Source organism: Ictidomys tridecemlineatus, chromosome 4 (assembly GCF_052094955.1).
Source record: "Ictidomys tridecemlineatus isolate mIctTri1 chromosome 4, mIctTri1.hap1, whole genome shotgun sequence".
NCBI lineage: Eukaryota > Metazoa > Chordata > Mammalia > Rodentia > Sciuridae > Ictidomys > Ictidomys tridecemlineatus.
In genome coordinates, this window is record NC_135480.1 from 133,125,406 (window position 1) to 133,149,071 (window position 23,666).

Consider the following 23,666-nt stretch of genomic DNA (forward strand, 5'->3'; position numbering starts at 1 on the left):
ATCAAAGGCAATAATCAAGAAAACAGATCCCTTGCCTTTAAGGAATAGATTTACTCTTGCCAACCACTATGGTGTCACTAGACAAATGACTGCTTCAAATAATGAATTTATCTTATTGTGTTTAGTCACTGGTAAAATTAAATTCAGAGATAGACTCAATGGTATCTGGAACCTACCCTCAGCAGCAGGTAGGTAATCACAGACTACTAACACAGGAGGATTGCTCACCTCTTTGGTGATCATTGTCATGATGCTTCTTCTCATCTTTAATTGGAAGGTGGGATTGACCTCCCAGGGCACTGGAGAGGGCCAAAAGCCCAGCACTGCTACCAATAGGTGGAATGGCAGGGGGCTGAAGCCCCGAAGGGTGTGGAGTCAGAGGCACAGGCAGACCGTGTCCATGTGATAAATGCTGAGCCTGGAGTTGTTGCTGCTGTGAAAAATTAGACACAGATATTGAATTTGTCCCCTCTATCAATCCACCACCCCAGCAAAAAGAACTCATAAATAGAAAATGAAAAATCCAGTAACATGAAAGAAATAATTATAATGTACATGTTTTCAAAGGGGGGAAGGAGAAAAAGAAATGTATAGATGGTAAATGCTTCCTTTCTTACTTATATTTGGGGATTTTGTACATGTACAGTAAATAACTTAGCTTTTAAGTAGTAAAATTATCTAACTTAACATTTAGAGTTTAAAAAGCCTGTTTTGTTCCCAAAAGGGGGGGCTGGCTATCATACATTTCTAATCAAAACATGTATGTGAGTAACTGTTAAAGCAGTTATGTTGAACAAAAAAGGCTGAAAATTGAGAAAATTAGTGTTAAACAGTTCTCCCAGAACCACTGCACAGCATGCAGGGAGAGTTAATTTGAAAGAGAAAACCTGAATTAACAACCCAGAAAAGGAAACTGGTTGCAGCCACCGTTTTAAGCCTTTTAAGTGTCCTCAGCGGTACTTGAGCAAATTACTAAAGAAAATCTAATGTAGCAAGGCTTGGGTCCTCCTGTAGGCTTGCTCAATAATGCTGAAATAATTGGGCACTCTGTGCACGTTTAGTGATGCTCGAATGAAAAGCTAGAGGCCTGCCCTTGTACTCTTCTCTAGCGGCCGACTCTATGTTGTGACAGGTTTATTTGAGTGGGACTGTGATGCATGCACCAGTAACTGCGCTGACAAGAGTTTAAAGTCATTTTTACCAGCACACTGGCAACACATAGAGAAAGCCCTTGAGAGGCTGGAATGGGAGTGCTTGACCTCAGCTGAGGCTGCACCAAGCTCTACTACAAGAACTGCTGTGGGCGGCCTGGTTGCCTCTTCTGAGTGGGAAAAGGAAGGAGGGGGAGGAGGAAAGGAGTAGGGAGGGTATTAAGTTAAACATGTCCCTCAACAGAAATTCCTTCAACTCAAAAAACCCTGCTCCAATTTTCTATCAGAACAAGTGCTGAGTAATTCTCAGATTAATGTTTGTAGTGATTAAATATTACTGTCTTCCAATAAACCACTATCTAGGCCTAACTTATGACAGTAAGCAAGATTTCACAAAATAGTTTTAAAAAATAAAATTATCCTAGTAAAAAGGAATGCCTTCATAAAACACTTCAAAGAAAAAAGTGAATATTTTTCTCTCTTTTCCAAATTCTGTTTGTTTTCTTCTTCTTGTCTTCATATATTTGACTGAAGTCAAAAGTATAGCATTAATTAGCTCTTTTTTCTTGTTGACCTGCATCTATTTTCTGGCTATGTGCATTTAAAATATAATCAATAAAATAAAGTACAAACACTTTTGTCAAGTTTAGGTTAAATAAAAATGGAAATAGTACCTAGACACTCCACCAACCAAGCCCCATGTGCAAAATCATGCCAAAGTTTTTCCTAACTGGGTAGTTTTTACGTTAGATTGTTCTTCATCTGAGTGGCTAAAATCATACCCATAATTCTTTACATACTGTAATTTAAATATGACCAAAATGTATGAGTATAAAATTATATTTTCTAAATGAATATGAAGAAAACAAAATAGGGTAGCAAGGCTTGGTTCTTTGCTATCCTATTTTGTTTGGCAAACTGACTTCAAATTCTTGTTCAACTTATTCACAGAAAATTGCTCCAACTCTCTTTTTCCTCTATATTTCCCTAATACTTCAAGTGTATGGTGTTTAGGCACACAGCCACTGTCTGAGTTCAAATGAAAAGCCTGTTTATAAGAGCCTGTTTATATGTGTGGAGGGACTTGAGCTGGAAACCAGGATACAAAGAGGCCTAAGGCTGGTCTATTCTTTCCAGAGTCTCAGCATTTCTGGCAAGTCAGGGTCTTCTTATAAAAGATGAACAACAATGACTTTATAAGGCAACAAATGATACAGGGAGTCCTACAAGACAGTATACACACAGGATATTTGGAGAGAACTTTATAAGACAACTGAAACATGAGCTGATCTGAAATGGGTGAATGTAACTTAGATAAGTAATGTGGGGGTTGTTCTAAAACACAAAGAATGACATGAATTTAGTGGGGGTAAAAGCCACTATGATTCAATACAGGCTCATTGGAACTGAAATGAGCTTATGGAGGCTTGCAGTAATTAATGTCTAGAGTAATAAAGAGCCTGTAATAAGAGTATAGTGGCAGTAGAAACTTATGAAGATTGATAGGACTCAGTGATATGGATATAAGGACACAGAAGAAAAACAAATTGATAGTGACCAATGTAAGTTACCTATAGGTCTTGTGGTGAAACATTTTTCACTTTCAGTCAGTGCTGGCCTGCCAAGTAGAATTGGCTAGCAAGAAGTTAGATTAGGGGTAGGGAAATTTGAGAGAGGTAGAAGTAATTTGCATAAAGGTAGGTGATGCTAGACAGGAGTAAAGGAGCAAAAGAAAAAAAAAGACAAGAAGGAAATACAACAGGAGCATTCAGAGAGCTATAAAGAGGTTGATCATGATGATCATTTCAATATTTGAAGCAAGCAAGCAGCAATGAAGATATGCTATCTGTGGCTGCAAATGGCTCTGAGATAAAAAAAAAACTGACATATTTAAATTAGCCTTAGTAGTGCTCAGTTTCATGAGAATGGTGGGCCTTGGGTTCTGAATATGAGAGAATGGTGTACCTGGGGTCCAGATTTTAGGGTATAAAGAGTATGTGTTTGTGCTACTTCTACTTCTTAATATCTCCTCTACACACACAACGACATGAGTTGTTAAAAAAGTTTGACAGTATGAAGACAGGGTATAGATCCAGGGCAGTACTAAAGAGGGCAAACAAAGTTATTTTAATTAAATTTACAAATATTTATCAAGTACCTATTGTGTGTAAAGCACTATGCAGACAAAAAAAATCAATTAAAATATAGGATATTTTTATCCCCCCTGAAAAAGTGCTGCCTCAAGTTCTTTTGACTTTACATGGACAATTCATCTTAAACAAAATGCTAAGAAGCTCTGGTATTAAGCTTCCAAGCGGAAGGACACATCAATAACAGAGAACACCTGGAGATGTAAAGCAGAGATTTGGAGAATTGAAGGAGCAATAAAGCAAAGAAGGGCTATGCAGGTGGGGAGGGGTCAACCTTAAAGGGAAAAGAACTTTCTTCCTCTAAGGTGGACATAAAGGAGGAAAGAAGATAAGGTCCTTTGAGAACAGTGAAGAGGTGGAACAAAATAAATTGAGGATCCCAGGAAGTCTTTACTATGAATGTCACGTGGAAACAGACACCGCATATATCTTCTGCCTTTAAAAAGGTCCTGCTTGAGCGGAAAAATGAGAGTAGTTATGGTTCTTTTTTATCCTCTGAGAGAATAAAAACAATACTTCTAAATCATTGAAGGTATTGGTTTTGGATGAGTTTTTTTTTAATGTATAAAGAAACAATGTATTTTTAATGTGTCAAATAATTTGTAAATGTTTCAGAGTCTTTAGTCACATAGGGCTAGGTATGTATCAGATGCAGATTTAACAAAATTTAGAGTCTGAGAAGGGAGGTTAAGAGAGACCCAGTAAAAACAAATGAAATCCTTGAAAGTTTACTCTCTGGTTCCAGAAACAATAGACCTCTTTTATCTAAAAATAAAAGTTCAAATTTCTAAGAATTAAAGACATTCCATAAACTAGCAACCTAACTTTGCATATCCCTGTGCAATATCATCCAGGAAGCTCTTTGCCTATAATACTAATCTATTTAGTAAGACATCTCTAATAATCAAGACATACATATACATGTAGCCTTCTCATTTCTATCTACATGTTTATGTTCTGCTTGTCCTTTCATGCCATACTCCTGTCTACCTTCTCTTATGAGGACAGTCCTAATCACTTTGGCTCAAAGGAATCTCTATCATCGCCTCTAAATTCTCACAGTACTTGAGGCCAATATCATTTATATGACACTTAGCAAGCAAAAATAATAAAAGGCTTAGTGTGTGTCTTTAAAATTTTCCACGGTACCTAGATACTCCTGAGTAGATGTTCAAACACATTATCAACTGACATCAGAAACAATCTTAAAAGTGGTAAGGTTTAGTTCTATTCTTGGTGACCTCTTGAGCTTTAAATTTCAAAAAGGAACCAGAAGAAATGAAAAAGCTAACTATTTCTGCAATAAACCTTCATTTGGACAATTTTAAAATAAGCGGCAATAATCTAAAAAGTACAGGATGGATATTCTAGTGATCAAACTTTGGGCTTGGCCCTCAATATGAAAAGTATGCATTTATTTTTATTGCTGGGCTTTTTTTTAATTCTTAATATTACAAGTCAAAAGTGGGTTCAAATACAACTATCACTAAACTTTCTCTAAACCAGAAAATTATTTCTTATATCCACATATTTTAAGCTTATAATAAGTTTCTACTATATAGAGGTCCTATATACTCTTTACCTGGCTTTCCCTAATTTCCCCTAATTTTAAACAACCATAGAATTTATTACGAAGAAATTAACACCAGCATATTACCTATCAACCAAAATATAGACTTTAATTCAGAGTTCCCTAATTATTCCACTAATGTTATTTTTCTGTCCCAAAATACCATATCACATTTAAGCTTTAATTTTTTACCCATTATAACAAAAGTCCTTTCAAAATCTTATGAATAGAAACAATCAAATTATAGCCATATTAGTTAAGAGAATATGCCTTGAACTTAAAGCAGAAAAGAAAATGAGAGGGTGCTATCATAAACCCACGTCATAAGTCACCCATTATACACATAAAATACCAAACAAAAAACATACTCAGTATGGCAACATGTAGAAAGGAAAGATTTTTTATGAAATTTTTAAAATATAAAAGTATAGACAAAATGAGATTTAACATAGCACCAAGAGCTATTTCATAAAAATATAAATACTGAAATATTATAGTTGGTTTTAAAATGTTTTTAATCAATAAAACAGACTTGTTTCTGTATTTAGAGGTCATATTTAAGTTTCTTTGTAAATTTTCACCCAGGAAACACCATAGAATTAGAGTGACAGATGTACTTAAAATTGATAATGATTGGTGAATAAAAACATCAGAGACTACTTCTTTAAATAAAAGCAGTGAGTCATCAAAGGCTGAACTAAATTTTAACCCTTTATCTCCATCAAAAAATTAATTTATCAAACATCAAATAACATTACAGAATTAAATTTCAAAAAGAATTTCTATCTAATTGTCTAGTCAACAGAGGGAAACTCAAAGCAGATTCCCTGGAAAAGGATCCAGGTTCTCTGGATATTACTGAAGGAGCTGAGAGTACCACAATCAAATGGACTGCCCTACAACACTGTGAAGGCCCACAGTCCTCTGATCTCTGACCCATCTGTGTTAATTATGGAGCAATTAATCAACAAGGGTTTAGAACCTCTTTTTAAAAATTTATTTAATATTCCAATGTTATATAGGACCATAGAATGCATTACAATTCACATTACACATATAGAGCATATTTTTTCATATCTCTGGTTGTACACAAAGTACATTAACACCATTTGTTTCTTCATACATGTACTTAGGGTAATAATGTCTATCTCATTCCACCATCTTTTCTACCTCCACCCCCTTCTCTTCCCCTTCTACCCCTTTGCCCTATCTAGAATTCATCTAATCTTCCCATGCTCCCCCCCTCCTAACCTCACTATGAATCAACCTCCTTATATCAGAGAAAACATTTGGCATTTGGTTTTGGGAGATTGGCTAACTTCACTTAGCATTATATTCTCCAACTCCATCCATTTACCTGCAAATGCCATGATTTTATTCTCTTTTATTGCTGAATAATATTCCATTGTGTATATGTACCACAGTTTCTTTATCTATTCATCCACTGAAGAGCATCTAGGTTGGTAAAACCTACCTCTCCTTTTTAAAGATCAAAGGAAGGAAAATGGATATTAAGAATAGTAGTTTCACACCAATCTATTAAAATAATTTAAGATAATTACAAATCAGTAAGTTAAAAAATGCTCATAAAAAACTAAATATTCAATCCAAAAATATCAAAGTGGAGGGCATAAACTGTTGTGCCAATTACACATTAAAATAAATGTACTCCATGGAAGCATAACTAAGGAAACACCTATAGAGGAAAACAGGTATCTTGGGGAAAAAACTTTTTACTGATCTTCCTAGACCAATACTACCTTCAGGTACCTTTAAAAAAAGAAGCAAAGGGGGGCGGGGACTTTATCTCAAACCATATATAAAATAAAACTTTCTTCTGTTCTCTTGATGGACCACTCAAGAGAATAAACATTAAAATGGAGTGAACTTTAAACTTAGGCAAGTAAGTACTCCATTAAGATAATTAATTTAATTCTGAAAAATAGCCAGTAATTATGTCTGAAAATATATAGCAGAGAGGTGGTAGACACAACCTCAATTCTGTTAATAGCTTTTTACTGGATTTTCTGTAACAAAAGAATTATTTTCTTAGAGCTTCAAATCTGGTAGCAAAGAAAGAAAAGAATCACTGGAGAATGGAATTCACAGGAAATGTCTTTAGAAATTGTTGTCTTTCTGTTAGCAAAAATAGAAATTCCTCTTAATGGAAGGTCCTCAACTGTTTGATCACTAAGGACTGACTGGTTCATGACTAAGGAGGAGCTGGTGTACCCTCACCACACTTTCCTAGAATTCTGGACATCTCCAACTGAAATTCAGGTAGAGGTTTTCTTGTTGGCTACTCCTTATCTCCATTAAGCTCTTAACAGGAGAAGAATCCTCAAATAATAGGCATCTTTCTTAGAAGCAATTGCTACCTCTCAGTAGTAAGAAAGCAGTTAAATGCCTGAACCTTGATTTCTAAAAGTACAAAATGAACCTGTGACATCTTGTGCCAGAAAGCAAGACAGCTATCTAGACTAATGAGGAGTATCAAAAAGACAATGAGTCAAAACTTAACAGGTCCCTGCTGCTGGTGAAGCTTGCAACAATTTCCCAGCATTGTTAAGAATGAAGACTCTCATAGATTAAAACATTAAAAAAAAAAAAAAAAAAAAAAAAGTTTCCAGAAGTGAAGTCCCTGGTACCCTAAGAAAACAGGTAGAGTGGGCATTCTGGAGCCAAGAGCTTGAGAATAGCTCCCAAGCCAGTGCCAACTTTCCAACTCCAGGGCCAGATGACTCCCACCTTTACACCAGCTGACCAAGCCAGGTGCATTGAGTCTTGATCCAAATGGGACACACTATTCCAGAACAGAAGTAAAGGGTAGACTCTACAGACCTTCAGAAGAGTCAGAGGGAGAGGTAAGAGACTCTGAAATGGAGCCACAAGCAAAGACTGGTCTGATATCTGCAATCCCTAGCTTGGGAAGATACTGTTCAATATGAACAATTCTGCTAACCTGGCTTCTGTCTGTAGAGATGGGATGGAGTCTGAGAAAGGAGATCCTCTTTAACACTGATGAAGCACCACAATGAAGTGACAGCAGGGCCAATCAGCTAGAGTTTCTATCATTTATATGAGCAAGAGCCAGTCAATGTTTCTGAGCTTCTGTTTCTTCCTGAAGAAGTGGAAACAATTATAAAATCTACTTCTCAATGTTACTAGGACAATTCTATGGCATGTGCTATTAAGAAAAGGTATCCACCTACACCTTACACATACACAAACACACGGAGAAAGGAAGGGAAGGAAAAAGATGGGGGAAAGAGAGAACAGGAAAGGTTCTTCTTTAATTTAAAAGGAAAGAATTATTTTAAAATGTACCATTTCAGCACTCTAATCTATGAACTGATTCCTCCAAGACAGGTGGTAAAACCACTAGCTAAAACATTGTCAGAAACACATTATTCACCGTTAAAATATCACACCACACATCACCTTGCTTTATCAATGACATGGTGATACAACCAGAAATACACACCACTATCTACAATGTAGCATTCCTACTAAAAATACATAACCTGAATCTAAATTTGAGAAAACATTCCAACAATCAGATCCAGATTCCACAAGACATGCCTGAGATCTTCAAAATGCCTATGTCATAAAGCAAAATGGTTTGGGATTTATTCTACCAGATTAAAGAAGACTAAAGAGACATGACAACAAAGGCATTTTCTGTGTTGAATTCTGAATCGTAGGGGAAAATGCTATGAAGAAAAAAGTGCTATCAGAGAAATATGACTATGAATGGTACTACTGGATATAGGAATGTATTAACAGTATTGTGCTTACATAAGAAGATATCCTTGCTCCAAGAAGATACACACTGAAGTATGAACGGATAAAATGACCGTCCTCTTATTTTCAAACAGTTCAACACACTTAAAAAATCCATACACGTGCACACACAGATGTAGGCAAATGATAACTGGTGAATCTAGGTGATGAGTATACAGTGTCTGTTTTACTATTCAAATTCCCTGAAGTTGTGAGATGCAAGGAAAATAACATGTGCTCTTCTTGCCATAAGACACAAATTCTTGATTTTAATAACATCTCTAGCAAAAGCTAAAGGTTAAATGAATATATGGAAAGATACACAAGTAAAAAAAAAGGAAAAAAAACTCCTTCTAGCTAAGTTTATGTATAATTCATTTATGATCACTTAAAACTTGGAATGTACTGTAGGAGAAAGACATGCATTTAGAGCAATTCTAGAAAGATTATCACTGAAAGGGTTAAGTTTCTCATGTTAAACAAACCACAGATTTCTATAGACCTCAAGATATCTGGGCTGGTCTCAGATGAGCAAGACAGACTAAAAAAAAAAAAAAAAAAAAAAAAAAAAAAAGCAAAGCAACCAAATCGATCCACCATCCCAAATTGCTACTTAGCTCATGAAATAACAAGAAAAAAAAAAAAAAACCCTTAACTTTTCTACTGATGATCTTGTTAGCACTTTTTCTGAATTGGCCTAAAGCTTACAAAAAGAGTACTTCTAAGCAAATTAATAATAAAAGTACAATTCCTTGAAGGTTTCTTTATGCTATTTAAGGAAAAAAAATGTAGGGACTAACTTTTATTAAGTTATCAAGTAAAGGAAATGTGCTCAGAAAAGCTTTCTATAGTTACTTCATACTACTTTTTAAAAGTAAGGCTACATTTGAAAAGACTATCTACTTTAGGCTCTTAGGTAATTCTGATTTTTGTTCTTATTACTTGAGAGATTAATGAAACTCAGATGTTACCAACATGAATTGCTTCCCAACAGTTATGTATTGCACCTGTGTGTGTGTGTGTGTGTGTGTGTGTGTGCACGCACACATCTTCATAGAATATAAATTTAAATCAAATTTCAGCAAATAATGCCAAATACTATTATGTGTAACACACTGATTTTTCTATTCTATATATTTTTTTTTTAAATACTGACTGTGAGTAGTGAATTGATTTCATTCCAGATTCATGAATCTTCTGAAATTTGAAGACTAATGTGGGCCAATACCAGCCCATGTGAAGTAAAGGAATAATCAGTGAAAGATGGCATTGGCTCAAGAAAATGAAGTACATATCCTTCACTATCCAGGTCCAGAAATATACCAGCAGCCCTATCAGGCAGGTCCCTTTCTCAACTAGTCTGATCATTCATAAGAATAAATGGAGGCAACAGCTCTGGGAAAGTGACACTTGAATGGAGACCTGCAGGATGCAAATGACAGTACCTTGCAGAGAGCAAAGAGAACAAATCAGAAGCAAGAGAAAAGGCAGCTGCAAGGTCCAGAACAGAACAGATACCTGCTGGGATCAAGTAAGAGAAAGTAAGACTGATGACCCAGTAAGCATGGAGGAAGTTAGAATATGAGTATTCTGGGAATCAGACAGTGCACACTAAGGGGTTTCAATTTTAAGAATAATGAAAGCTCTTGTCTACAGTGTGGTTTTCAGGTTGTTTTTAAAGCTGAATTTTTATTTGCTCTTTATCTGGTATGATCTGTATCATAATCATTCTTTGTTATATATGTTGCAAAATATCTTCTCCTAGTATTCTGGCTTGTCTTCTCATTTTCTGTGAGGTATCTTTTGATGTATAGGTTTTTTCATTTTAACTAAGTAATAAATACTATCATTTTTTTCCTTATGATTTGAGTTGTGATCCATTTAAGAACTCTTACTATAAGAGATTTAAAAAAAAAGTTCTTCCAGATTTTTTTGTTTCGCTGAGGTTTTTAAAGTTCTGTTTTTTAATGCTTCTAGGATTGACTTCTGCATATGATAAGATGTATACAAGAAAAACTGTCCCCCTACTAATAGTTACTAGGATCCAGCTTTCTCCCTACTTATCTGCTTGCCCATTCTGACATGTATGTGTAGATCTATTTCTGAGTATTTCACTGATTATGTTATGTTTTGGATAGAGACTTCCCCCCAAAGACTTATGTGGGGCTTGGTCCCCACTGCAGCAGTGTTCAGAGGAAGGGCTGGGAAGTAACTAAATCATGACAGCATTGATGGATTAATAATCTGATGATGCTACAGGGATGTGGTGGATACTGGTAGGAGGTAGGGCCAGTTTGAAGAAGTCAGTCACTGGAGATATGCCCATTGGGACTATATCTTGTCCCCAGCCATTTTTTTCCCTCATTCTTTGCCATGAGGTGGGTAGCTTCCCTCCAACACAATCTTTGAGCATAACATTCTCTCTAATGCATCCCACAAATGATTTTAGTATTTCATATCAGGATCTATTCTATTCTCGAAAGGCACAGGTTTAAATATTTTTAAATCATTGGGCCCTTTGTGAATATAAACACCACAAACACTATTATTGAAAAAGTGTATACTATCCTCTCCTCTAAAAAACATACACCTAATTTTGCAAATGTTTCAGGGACTTAATGGACAGCCCAATGCCCAAGCCTGAAATCCTAGATCTAAAGACCTAGTATCATCAAACCTACCTAATGATAACTTTTGGTTCTTATACTAACAGGAAGATAAAACACAGTATGAGTCAAGCATATCCAATCAATCTATGGCTAACCAATTCACATGTGGTTCAAGCACACCCAATTTTCATTTTCCTCCCAAAGCTAAGCTATGAACAATCCTAACAGTGGATCTCAGGATAAAGGAAATATAATACCAGGGTGTAAAAAAAAAAAAAAAAAAAAACATGGCACAAAGAGAACAAATAAAGGAAAAGAGCAGCCCAGTGATTACACAGGTAAGCTCTGAACTCACTAGAAATTTGGATTCCAGTTCTGCCATTTCCCCCTTATGTGGCTTCAGGAAACTACTTTTCCCTTCAGAGCCTTAGTTTCATTATTTGTGAAGTTCAGATAACAGTATTTCCTTCCAGGGTTGATGTGAAGATTAAATAATTCATATAAATGCTTACTTAGCACAGTACTTAATACAAAGCAAATATTCAATAAACATTCACTCTTTTTAGTTACCCTTTTAGGAAAAAAATAAAAGCCTGGAGATACGATAAATCTAGATAAATAATGGATTCAAAAGGACACCAAGTTTTAAAATGAAAATTCCACAATGATCAAAACAAATAGGCTAAGAAAGTCATGTTAGACTAGATGGTACTTTAGTGTCTATCAGCACCAGTCATTTATACTTTTTTTATACATTTTATACATTCCCTTCATTTATACTTTTTTTCCTTTTATTATTGATGCATTAGACCCTGTATATAATGGTAGAATTCATCATTACATGGTCATATATCCACACAATAAAATTTGGCCAATATCATTCCCTAGTATTTTCCTCCGTCCTCCTGGTCCCTCTTCTCTACTGATTTCCCTGAGATCCTTCCCCACCCACACACACTTCTCTTCCTTTTTCCTCTCTAGCTTCTACATGAAAGAAAACATACAGTCCTTAATTTTCTGAGCTTGGTTTATTGTACTTAACGTATCATTCAAGTTCTATCCATTTTTCTTTATGGTTAAATAAAACTTCACTTCATATATATCACATTTTTAAAAAATCCATTTGTCCACTGATAGATACCTAGGCTGGTTCCATAGTTTGCTAGCCTTGCATCTGACAGATCAGAAAACTTAAATGAAATTCCTAAGGTCAAAATATAAGTGACCCTCAGGTTTGTGTATTTTCTATTACTCCATGCTTTTCCTCAGTCTGGGCCCAAAACTGTGGGGTGGGGGAACTAAATTAAAAAAACAGGTCAAAATACAGTATTTACTCACTTAATCAATATTCACTGAACAATATTATAGACAAATTATTGCATGTTTACTGAACAAATAGTTACTTTTTATTGTACAAATGCTTACTGAAAATTATGAGCTACCTATTATTCTAAGCACCATGGCTACACAAGTAAACAAGATCTTTCCAGCTAGTGAAGGAAAAGTAATACACAAACAAATCAATCCTACTACATGCTATGAGGAAAATAAAACCGTCTAATGGAGCAGTGAATGAACTAGATGAAGCAACACATAAAAAGGGCTACAATCCACAGAATTCTTTCATAAGGAAAAAATATATGAGCTGAATCTTTGAAGATGAGCATGAAGAAGACCACATCAAGACATGGAGAAGAGTACTCTAAAAGATGGAAGAACTGGTGCACAAACTCCAATCAAGAACATGCTAAGCATGATCCATGGACAGAGAAGAAAGCCAACATGGCTTTATGACAGTTAAATGAGGAGTGTGAGTGGCATGTGAAGTCACAAAGGTAGAGGAGAGGAAGGTCAGCTCATGCTGAATCTGTGTTATCTGTAGACCATGGTAAGAAACTCAAGAATTTTTCCTAAATAAAAGCTGACCATCTGAAGATTTTTAAGCAGAGGAACGAACAAAAGGATTCCATTTATGGAATGGAAAAAGATCACTTTAGAAAAAGATAACTCTGGCTACCAGGTATAGAATAAAGTATAGGAAGACAAATGCACAAACAATCTCTCTATAGGAGTAGACCACAGGAGACAAGCTGGGAGAGTGTCTGGAACTAGGGGCAGGTGGAAGATGCATTTATTGTAGAAAAAACCAATTAGGAGGCAGATAAGACACCATTTTTGACAAAAGTGGTGGGCTTAGATTTCTTCCCCCATATTAGCCAGTCTTTTAAAATACTGATAACAAAGACCTGAAGTTCTGAGGGATATTGGTAAGGGCAATAAAGAGAAAGAAAAAATATGCCTACAAGGGAAAGAGAAACATCACTAATGAAAGAAACATCACTAATTAGCTACAGTAATCACAGTGTGGCACTGGTGAAAGAAATGAAGAATTTAATGGAAGAGAACAGAGTCTAGAAATAGATTCACACAAATAATTGATTTTCAAAAAATGGTGCAAGGGGTATTCAATAAAGTACAGTCTTTTCAATTAATGGCGTGGGAACAATTTAATAAAATGTCCATCTGAAGAAAGAAAAATTAAGCTGTATCTTACACCATAAACAAAAACGCAACTGAACCATGGGCTAAGTATTAAAAATCTTCATGAGGAATAATATTAAGAAACTATTTGTGATCTTGAATTAAATGTTGAAGTAAATGTTACTTAGAAACAGCATCAAAAGTAAGATCCACAGAAGAAAAAATAATAAGCTAGAATTAATCAATGTTAAAAACATGTGCTCTTCAAAAGTCACCGTTTTAAAAACTGAAAAGATATACTATAGAATGAGTGTATATATTTGCAAAATTCACAAACTTTCAAAATTCAATTTAAAAAAACTCAAAAAAGAGAAGATTTGAACAGATACTTTATCAGAGACAGAGATGGCAAATAAGCACATAAAGACATTAAGTATCATTAGTTGTTATGGGAAAATAAAAATATGATGAATATCCCTATGCACCTATTACAACAGCTGAAATAACCTCAAAAATCTACAAGTGCAAGTACTGGTAAGGATATAGAGCATAGGTTCTTTCATACGCAGGAGATGACAAAATAATGAGGCTACTCTGGAAAACAGTATGTCAGTTATTTGGAAAGTTAAATACACACTTACCATGTTACTTATTTGGCAATCTTATTTTCTAGGTAATCTACCCCAAAGAATTGAAAACTTACTTTGAAAAGCCTCAATGTGAATATTCTTGTGGAATTACTCATAATTACTCAAAACTGAAGATAATCCCACTGTCCTTTTCAAGGAGAGAATGGATAAACAATGTGGTATATCCATACAATGGAATACCATTCAATAATACAAAGGATTGAGCTATTGATATGGGCAATCACACAAATATCAAATGTTTATACAAAATGAAAGAAAATTAAAAAGGTTACACAATGCATAATTCCATGTATATAGGACATTCTCTCACTTTGGGAGAAAAAAATATTTTTAGTGGTAGCCAGTTGCTGAAGATAGGGGAAAGAACTGTCAGCAAACTAGGGAATTGAAGGTGGAGGAGAGCTATTCTGTATTTAAGTTGTGATGACATGTGTCTATATTTAGTTATCAAAACTCATTGAACTTTTATGCTATAAAGGATAAATTTTACTTTATATAAATTCACCTCCATAAATCTGACTTAAAAGGAACATCAAATATCCAAAATGTGTATTTCTAAACTGCCAATTCCAAGTATCTTAAAATATGCCTGAAAACATAAAAAAAAAAAAAGTAAACAAAATCTGCAAATGCCTGTAGTATCATTTTATCATGTTTTCTACCGTTTTCTTTCACTCTAATATCCTTGGAAACTTCTCTTATTGAAAATAAGATAAATGTGTTGATTACATGTAGTAAAATGTAAAACCAAAAAGCTTACATTTACCAACTTAATAAAATGATTTAAAAGTAATTGAAGAATTATTTCATGGGGCTGGGGTTGTGGCTCAGTGGTAGAGTGCTTGCCTAGCAAGCAGGGGGCACTGGTGTCAATCCTCAGCATATAAAAATATAAAAAATAAAAATATTGTGTCCACCTAAAACTAAACAAATAAATATTTAAAAAAGGAATCATTTCAAAACACATTTCAGAAGCATTTTAAAATATTACAAAGAACAAAATAAAATGTCCTTCTGCAATAGGATTTGGTGAAGGTACTAAAATATTTGAAAGCATGAATAAGCGGGATATAACAATCAAGTCATTCTTATTATTCATTAAATTAAAGGGTTCTAATCTTTTCACAAAAGTCCTAAATCGAATTCTTAAGACAACAAATACATTTTGGGATAGAAGCCTTTTTAAACTGATTTCCCATAAAGCTTTGAAAACACAAAACTGAAGTCTTAACAACTTCACTTAAATGCTATGAGTCAAGCAGCCATTAGCCCTTTATTTACCTCTTTGAGGTAAGCATGCCTCCCTTATAGTCCATTCTTCCTCCCTCCCTCTCAATTTTGAAGGATACAAGGCAGGCACTGTCTACAAGGATAAAAGTCTTTTACTAAATGGCAGCTGGTGATACTGCTTGGAGGAACACTATTAAGAAAGAGAATTATAAAATCAAAGATAAAAACAAAACAAAAAACCACACATGGGTTCAACCCCAGCACCAAACACACACACACACACAGAGAGAGAGAGAGAGAGAGAGAGAGAGAGAGAGAGAGAGAGAGAGAGATAAAAAGCAAATAACAAAAACAAAACAATAATAGGGTTAATAATTTCCAATTATTTCCCTGCAAGCTAACTGAAGTGAAATCTGCTTTTCTGTGCAACAGTGCTTCCCCTTTGATACACACTGTGCTCCTATGTAAATGAATGCACATTTGCAGATCTAGGAAATATAACGTCCACAGGCCTTAAGTGATACAGATGTACCCACCCATATTCTATAATTCTGTTAACACTTTGTGCCAGACTCTCTCTTGAGCTATGGAAGTGAGCTATGGAAGTGCATTTACTGAAGGGAAGGCAGTCTCCTTCCTAAACAGAAATATATCAGCACTTCAGATCATCACTAATTTGAGGGAAGAGCTTCTAGATATTTCTCCCAGAGAACCTTTGTAATGGAAATAACTGAGTGCATACCTCAAATCAGAAATCCTGTTCCTTATGAGTGCTTTTGTGTCTTTTTTCCCCCCTGAGATGTATGTGTGTGTGTTAGGGGGGTGGGGGACACAATTCTGAAGTACAGCTGAGTTGAAATATTAAATATATTAGTCTTTGTTATGAGAAGGGAAATTATTGCCTCTTAGAGCTTCATCAAATTGCAGCAGAAAGATTAGATTATGACTACATCACTCAATAATAGTCTCCTGCTTCACAGCAAATGAGCCAGTTTAAAAGTGGAGGGGAATGGGTAGGCATACCAACAGAAGATAAAGTAGGATGTGATACAAAACTCCTTAGGTTTTAATGCCATCACAGCTTTTTGAGAGCAGATGAGCATAGCCCTACAACAATTATAAAAAATAGGACATCTTCAAGCCAGCCTCTGCCCCTAGACTTTACACATTGATGCTGCCTGTGGCCAGCATAGCCTAAGAAGCCTTTAAACTTCAGGCATGTAAAGACAGTCACAAAGATGAAATAACAATTTCCACAAAGCTGAAATAACAACCTCCAAGAAAATACAAAATCAATTTTACAGCTTTTTAAAATTCCATTCCATATTACATACATTTAGAAAATATCAATGAGTTGAGAGAAACACAAGACAAGGAGATTCACCAGCATGTTTCCTGTAAGCACAGGTTTAAAAAATAATGTAAACAATGAGTTGTAAAAATTGAGCTACTAAGGACTAAATTCTATGCATAGAAGACCTTTTATTAGCCAACGCAGAGGAATAAAAATACTGCTTTTGGATACTTAATATATTTTTGCTTTTGTTAAAAGTGAAATTGTATTGTTTATTTTATTTCAAGTTTTCTATTACTGAAGGCTATGTGTCCACAGAAGTATACATCATACACCTTTGATGGAGGGAAACACACCCATTTGTTTTTAAACACCTCCACAAATTTATACCTTTCTAATTTTTGCCTAATGGCCAATTTGTTTAAGAAAACAAGGGAAATTACCATAAAGACTCACTGCCCAAATGGCTTTGAAAGTTAAAATGGCAATTTTGAAATCTACAATGGAAAAGGAGGAACATACATTTTTAAGCTGTCATACTGCAAGACCCTCTCCCAAAAAGTCAATCTGGAACACACACACACACACACACACACACACACACACACACACACACACACACACACATTAATTTAAGGGTCAAGCATATGACAAGGACAATGAAAAAAAAATCTAAGGGGGGGGGAACAATTCCCCTTTGGTATTGTCTTTCTTTTTTTAAACTAATTCAAACACATATAGGATGGTAAAGGCAAAGTCATTTAAATCATTTCCTTAGTAATACAAGTAATATTTAAATAGATTTAACAGTGCTGCTCCAAACCAATGAATTATGGGTTTAAAACCTATTAAAATGTAATGTTTTTTTCCTGAGCTGAGAGGAGAGAAATTTAAATCCACTGAATTTTAATATTTCAGCTTGAGCTGCAGGAGGTAGAGAAAGTCCAAATGAACTATTCCATCAGCACCATTCAAGCATGAACATTTTAATCAGTTTTACTTCCTTGGAGTTCTCTAACACAGTTTACGCTGTCATTCTGAAAGCACTTAACACAGAGAGTGTGAAAAACCACCAAGGCTTGTTATTGCCTTCACAATTGATGGCAAATAATTTTGCAGACTTCCTATCATTAAAATGTCACTGCTGAAAATTGAGGTTCAGCATTTCTAGTGCCAAACTACATTTTCCTACAACACCGTGGCATACCTGTTCTTAAGGGTTTTTTTTTTTGGGGGGGGGGGGGGCAGGGCTTTTTATTTTAATGCATACGTTTCTACCATTGTTTTTTTCTTCATGAGTTTTTAAAGGGGTGGAGTGGAGTTCCAAAAGAACCACATTCTTCTATTTTACAAGGGAAACATTTTTTTCCACGAATGTTCATACTGAAACTTTCTCAATGGTAGTTGCTTTGTTGAAATTCTTATAAGGTTCTAACTTAGTCTCCTTTATTAAGCATAACCACATTCACACAGCATGCACTGATTATATAGTGTAATGGATTTAAAAAGCATTTTAAGATAGTCAGATGATTCAATTTAATAATACAGGAAATGAAAACATCATTTCTAATTAGATCATATTACTAATTTAAAGCTACAATTTGTGTGTTGTTCCAACAGTGTGATCTCTCAGAGATTCTAATTTAAAAACACAGTGGCTGGAGTAGGACACATGATAAGATCAAACTAGACACATTATATTCCCCTAGCCTATTTGAGGGAACTCAGGGAAAATTCAAGCAAGCATAAAACTAAAACACAAAATACTAAATAACTGTAAAAAGAAAATAAAACAGGAATTTTCCTGGTTTTCTTCCTTATAAATAAAAGATAAATGGTATTTAACTTATTTCAATCTATCAACAGTCTTAAACTGAACATGACCTGTGAAAGAAATCATTATAACTGTGTTTCATTCCATTAGGCACAACTAGCTTATTGTCAGGAGAACAGCCGCCTCTCTAGGTTTTTGGGCTCACTTCAGCATTTTGCATTTAAACTGCATGGATCACTGGTTTGGCTCATTTACCAATGAAGTTAGAATAATATTGCAGAGTTAAAAAGGTGCTTCATCAGATTTCATTAAATCTGAGAACATTTGCTCTTGTCTGGATAGTGTGTATACATATAAAATAGATACATTGCCCTAATAAATAAATGAAGATCCCCAGGGTCTTAGAAGGGTCTTTACCTATTAGGAGAAAAACCTGTCATTCCCCACTCAGTGCAGAAAATCACAGCAGACTACACTCTAAAAATCAAGTTAAAAAAATCTAAACCTGAATAATCATTATTTCTGTTAGCAGGCCAAAATACCAGCACCTCACAGCCATCACCAGGAGGATACACAACTGGTCCATTTAACATTCCAAAATGTCACAACTCTCAAAGCTACTTGACCCACAAGACACTACCAGGGATGGAAAAGACAGAGGGACCTTAGCAACAATTCATCAAGTGAGTTTGTAACTGGGCTCTTTCTTCCTCACAAGGTTTGTGGTTCTCTGAAACTGCTACATTTGTCTATTTCTGCAATCTATTTTTCAAAATAGATTATATGATTTTGAGTCCATTCTCTACCTGAATACAATTAGTTTGAAACTCCTCGAGATCCATCAATACAGCACATGTTGCTTTGATAGCATGTAGCTCTACTGTGTTAATTCTTCAAATTTTAGATCACAAAATTAAACTACCTTTATTTTAATAATTAAATCCAGATATACACATGTCTTTCAGTAACAATCTAATAAATCATCATTTCCCTGAGAAAAGGCAATCTGTCATCCCATTCAAAATAAACTAGGTAAAAATGAAATAGAAAACAGTATAAAAATGTATTTGATGTGACAAAGAGGGGAACTTATTTTGATTTTATACCCTCCCCCTCATATCTTTAAACAACATCCAAAACAAAACAATGCATTTTTTTAATTTAACTTAATCTTTGCACTGTGTACAAGTACATTCACTAAAAGACTCAAAAAAGGATGGTGGGGAGGAAGCATTCCTAGAAAAGGCCACCAATGAGAGGTAAGGGAAGGCAATGACTGTCTTATAGCTAGTCACAAAAATGATAAACACTACGACATGACCCTGGCAAGCTCTCCTATAAGGCACCACTCTATATTGTTTCCTTATACAGCAAACACATAAAACTGGACAGTGGATGTGAAATAAAAATTCTACCACTTCTGACTTGTGAAAGACTTAATAACAAAAAGATGCAGACCATCCCAACATGAATACAACACATTCAAGCACAGGATGTTTCATGCAAGCATAGTTGGTGTATACATATATACTTAATTTTTAAAAATGTCCTCAACAATTAAGCTCAAGCACTGCTGTTTTCTGGAGTTTTAAGAAATAAAATCTAATTGTGAAATGTTTTCATCTCTTAATACCTATCCTAACTGCACCTAACACAGAAAATATATGATAAATGTTATTCCTGATTCTATGTGGCTTGTTCGGATGCAGACTTTTTTCCAAGGGGCATTTAGAGGAAATAAAGGTTACTCTTTTCCATTTATTATGCCCGATAATTTGGTACCATTTTTTTCTTGTGGTCAGAGGGACACAAAATAGAGATCCAAATAGCCCATTAAAAATGAACTACAATCAGACTATTGCGCCCCCACTAGCGGCAATGATCCCAGAGTTCTGATTTCCTTCTAAAAAGACAGAGGCATAATTGAAGCAATATCTTCACTTCAGATTGATGATCAGCCGACCCTTATCTGCATCTTCACTCAGCAATTTGAATTTTAATGAAAGTAAATGGAATAATTAGCATTTCAAAGTGTGTTTGATATACTGAGGGAAAAAAGAGGGAAGACTTTGTGTATAATCTACACACAAAAGAAAGCATTTGGGAGGGTCAGAAAGAGGAAGGTACAGTAATAGTGTCTTCATCAAAACAAAGTAAGGAACTGCTTGTACTATCTGCACAAACAGAGGTGTATACAGTATACTTCATAGCCAGGATTTCTTGCCTTTATTGTTATTTCTAAATTTTAGCAGATTATTTACCTTAATTTGAGAGAACAAAAAAGTTAAGTGGAGTTCAAGTGACTGCCCAAACCCATGAAGTGCAGCAGAATTTCTTTGCAGCAATAACATCACCATTGCCAGGAATGATTTTCTAACTGGGCCACTGATTTTCCGAAAAAGTGCAGTTCATCTATTATTTGTACCACAAATGGACACTAGCCCTCAAGAACCACTCATCACAGGGAAGGAAAGGTAGTAGGGGAGATGTGAAAATATACATTTTACTAAAAATGATTTTAAGACACTCCACATCATTGGAGAACAGATAAAAAGAAATCATATCATTTTAACATCAGGGTAATTTGTATCTTTGTTTCCTAGCCTAGCTCTGCAGCAGAAGCTGAATGCAAAAAGGAAGAAATATGAAAAAGAACACTCTCCTTAGGGGAGAATTTTCGGAAACATCAACTTAAATTGGTGAGAAGGTGATCCAAAGTTTCTGAGGCGGCCATCAAATTTCACATGAGATTTAAGGAAAAGTGCTTAATTTCACTCTGTGGTCGCTATTGCCTTTTGCCCCTTTGGTGGAACAAAACTTAGAGACAGCAAGAGAACTGGTGATAAATACTAAGATCAGAGCTAAAATGGAAAGGCCACGTACCCCAATGATGGCGTTCAGTTCTGCCATGGTCACCTGCTTGGCCCGTTCCACAGCCTGCACCACTTGTTGCTGGTGCTATAAATGAAGATCAGAAACAGAATACAATTATTTGTTTTCTACTCAGAACAGCTTTTCCTAACATGTCCTCTAACTTTAATTACATGCAAAATAGCATTTGGGGCCTCCAGATTTCCAATCACAAGGCCCAGGTGATGTATGACAAAATGTCTAGGGTATGTCTGGGTACAGACTGGTTCGGAATAACTGAACAATCAACCATAGGTATCTGGACTATGCCTATGAAGGATGCTCCCCCCCTATATGCAGTAGAATCAGTTTAAATTTCACTTTCAAGTCAGTGATATACTTTGACCAATGTCTTCCACTAGTACTAAAAAATAAAACCCAACTCACTCGTTTTCTTAGTATCCCCTTTTCTCTTTGCTATCTACAGAAATAAAAAAATTTTTAAAAAGTTTTTAATTATATCCTACTTTTTGTATTTAATTATATCCTTCTTTTTGTATTTCTCCTCCTGGTATTTGTTAAATACTAGAAGGTCATTTAGAATTCATTTATGTTTCTTCTGGAAATGTGAAATGTGTTCATGTTTTAATCCTTGTTATCAAGTGCCGCATACATAAGAGATCAAAAAAAAAAAAACTCAGTTTAAGGTTGTCAGGTATTTCTTTTAAATTCAACAGAAAAACTAAAACCTACAAATTTATTTATTTTTAAAAACTAGGATGCATAGTACAGGAAAAGTCATGATTCTGTTCTAAAGATAATGGGCAAAAACTGATACTGGCAGTTTTCATAATATTAGAAAAATCAAGTAGTACAGATGGCTCTGCAAGGGGGCACTCACATCTGGACATATACAACTGCTTATACAACTACCTCCAAAATGTAAATATAATTTCCAACTAAATGCACTTGAGCATTCTAGTATCTACAGACTCAAATTTGATCTAAAATAGGTCTCTTTACTTCTTTAAACTAGATTTAATGAAGAACCAAAGGACTGTGCTATGAAACAAGCACTCCTCTATGGAAGAGTCTTGTTTTGGCTGATCTCAAGAAACTTAGCTTTCTTCACTTATTTGAAGTCGATCTATGAAGCTCAACTATCATACTGCTTTATACATACAAAGAGCTATCCATTAAATGTGAAATTCCCTTTGAACTACCTGGTTCCCATTTCAAAACCCTCAAATGAGATTAATGAGGGTGACCACAATTTCTACCTATGAACTGTGTAGTGGGAATGTCGAGGCAAAGTAGGAAAGAAAACTGTCTTAAATAGTTATCTATAATTAATGTTTTCATTTTTGGTTTCTCAGCAGAAATGTGTATTTTGTGCTTATAACTACTAACACTGAAAACATCAAATTTTAGGATCATTGCATTTTAAGCTTTTAATGGGATCTTTTGATATTTTTAATTGTAGGAGTTTCAGTTCAAAACAAGAACTTAAAAAAAGCAATCCTAGCCCTTACAGTTATCTCTGTTCATTCTCTTACTTTTAATGAAATATGTGCCTATGTGAATAATTTGTTTCTTTCTCTGAAGAAAGTGAAAATTCTGTGGGAAAAAAAAAAAACTAGGAATAGAGAAGTAGTAAATATAATGGCCACTAATAGTAACATCAGCTTCCCCTAAACTCAGACTGACCATGTTCAGTGTTTATTAAGCACTTACTATGAACACAGAGCTCATGATTAAAGTCAAGCTGGTTCTTGCAATAGCAAAACCTGACAGTTTTCTTAGTGGAAAAAAAGGCAATATGTAAGAAAACTCTTGAGATTTACTTAATACTCTAACGTGAAATTATGGATAGAAATTATTACACAATTTAGTACCTTTTGCTTTCTGATATTCAAGAACAGTACTTAAAACTTGCTAGAAACTGAAACAAAGAATCACTTGTACAGACATCTAACATGCACATCATTCATTCCATTCATGTATTCATTCACTCAAATTTTTAAGCTCTTTCTCTGCCATTTCTCCATCTTACTGACATTTTTTTTATTAAACATTCAAAAAATAGTTACATGAGAAAGAGATAAGAAAAATACCTCTACTTAG

General features: G+C 34.9%; 1 protein-coding gene across 13 annotated transcripts in view; it reads right to left on the bottom strand.

Moving 5' to 3' along the window:
* Tle4 (TLE family member 4, transcriptional corepressor) overlaps positions 1-23,666 on the bottom strand; it is a 135,984-nt gene that overhangs the window by 66,322 nt on the left and 45,996 nt on the right. For 6 of the 13 annotated variants that reach the window (XR_013438061.1, XM_005335140.5, XM_078047435.1 and 3 more), the window contains 2 exons: positions 21,576-21,650; positions 229-433 (listed from right to left, as the gene is read on the bottom strand). Coding sequence is in view for 12 of the 13 variants with exons in the window: in XM_005335140.5 (XP_005335197.1) it covers positions 229-433; positions 21,576-21,650 (280 nt within the window). In the remaining variant the exon portion in view is untranslated. The remainder of the gene's footprint in view (positions 1-228; positions 434-21,575; positions 21,651-23,666) is intronic. The other 7 variants (XM_005335141.5, XM_078047436.1, XM_040285647.2 and 4 more) reach the window with 3 other exon arrangements.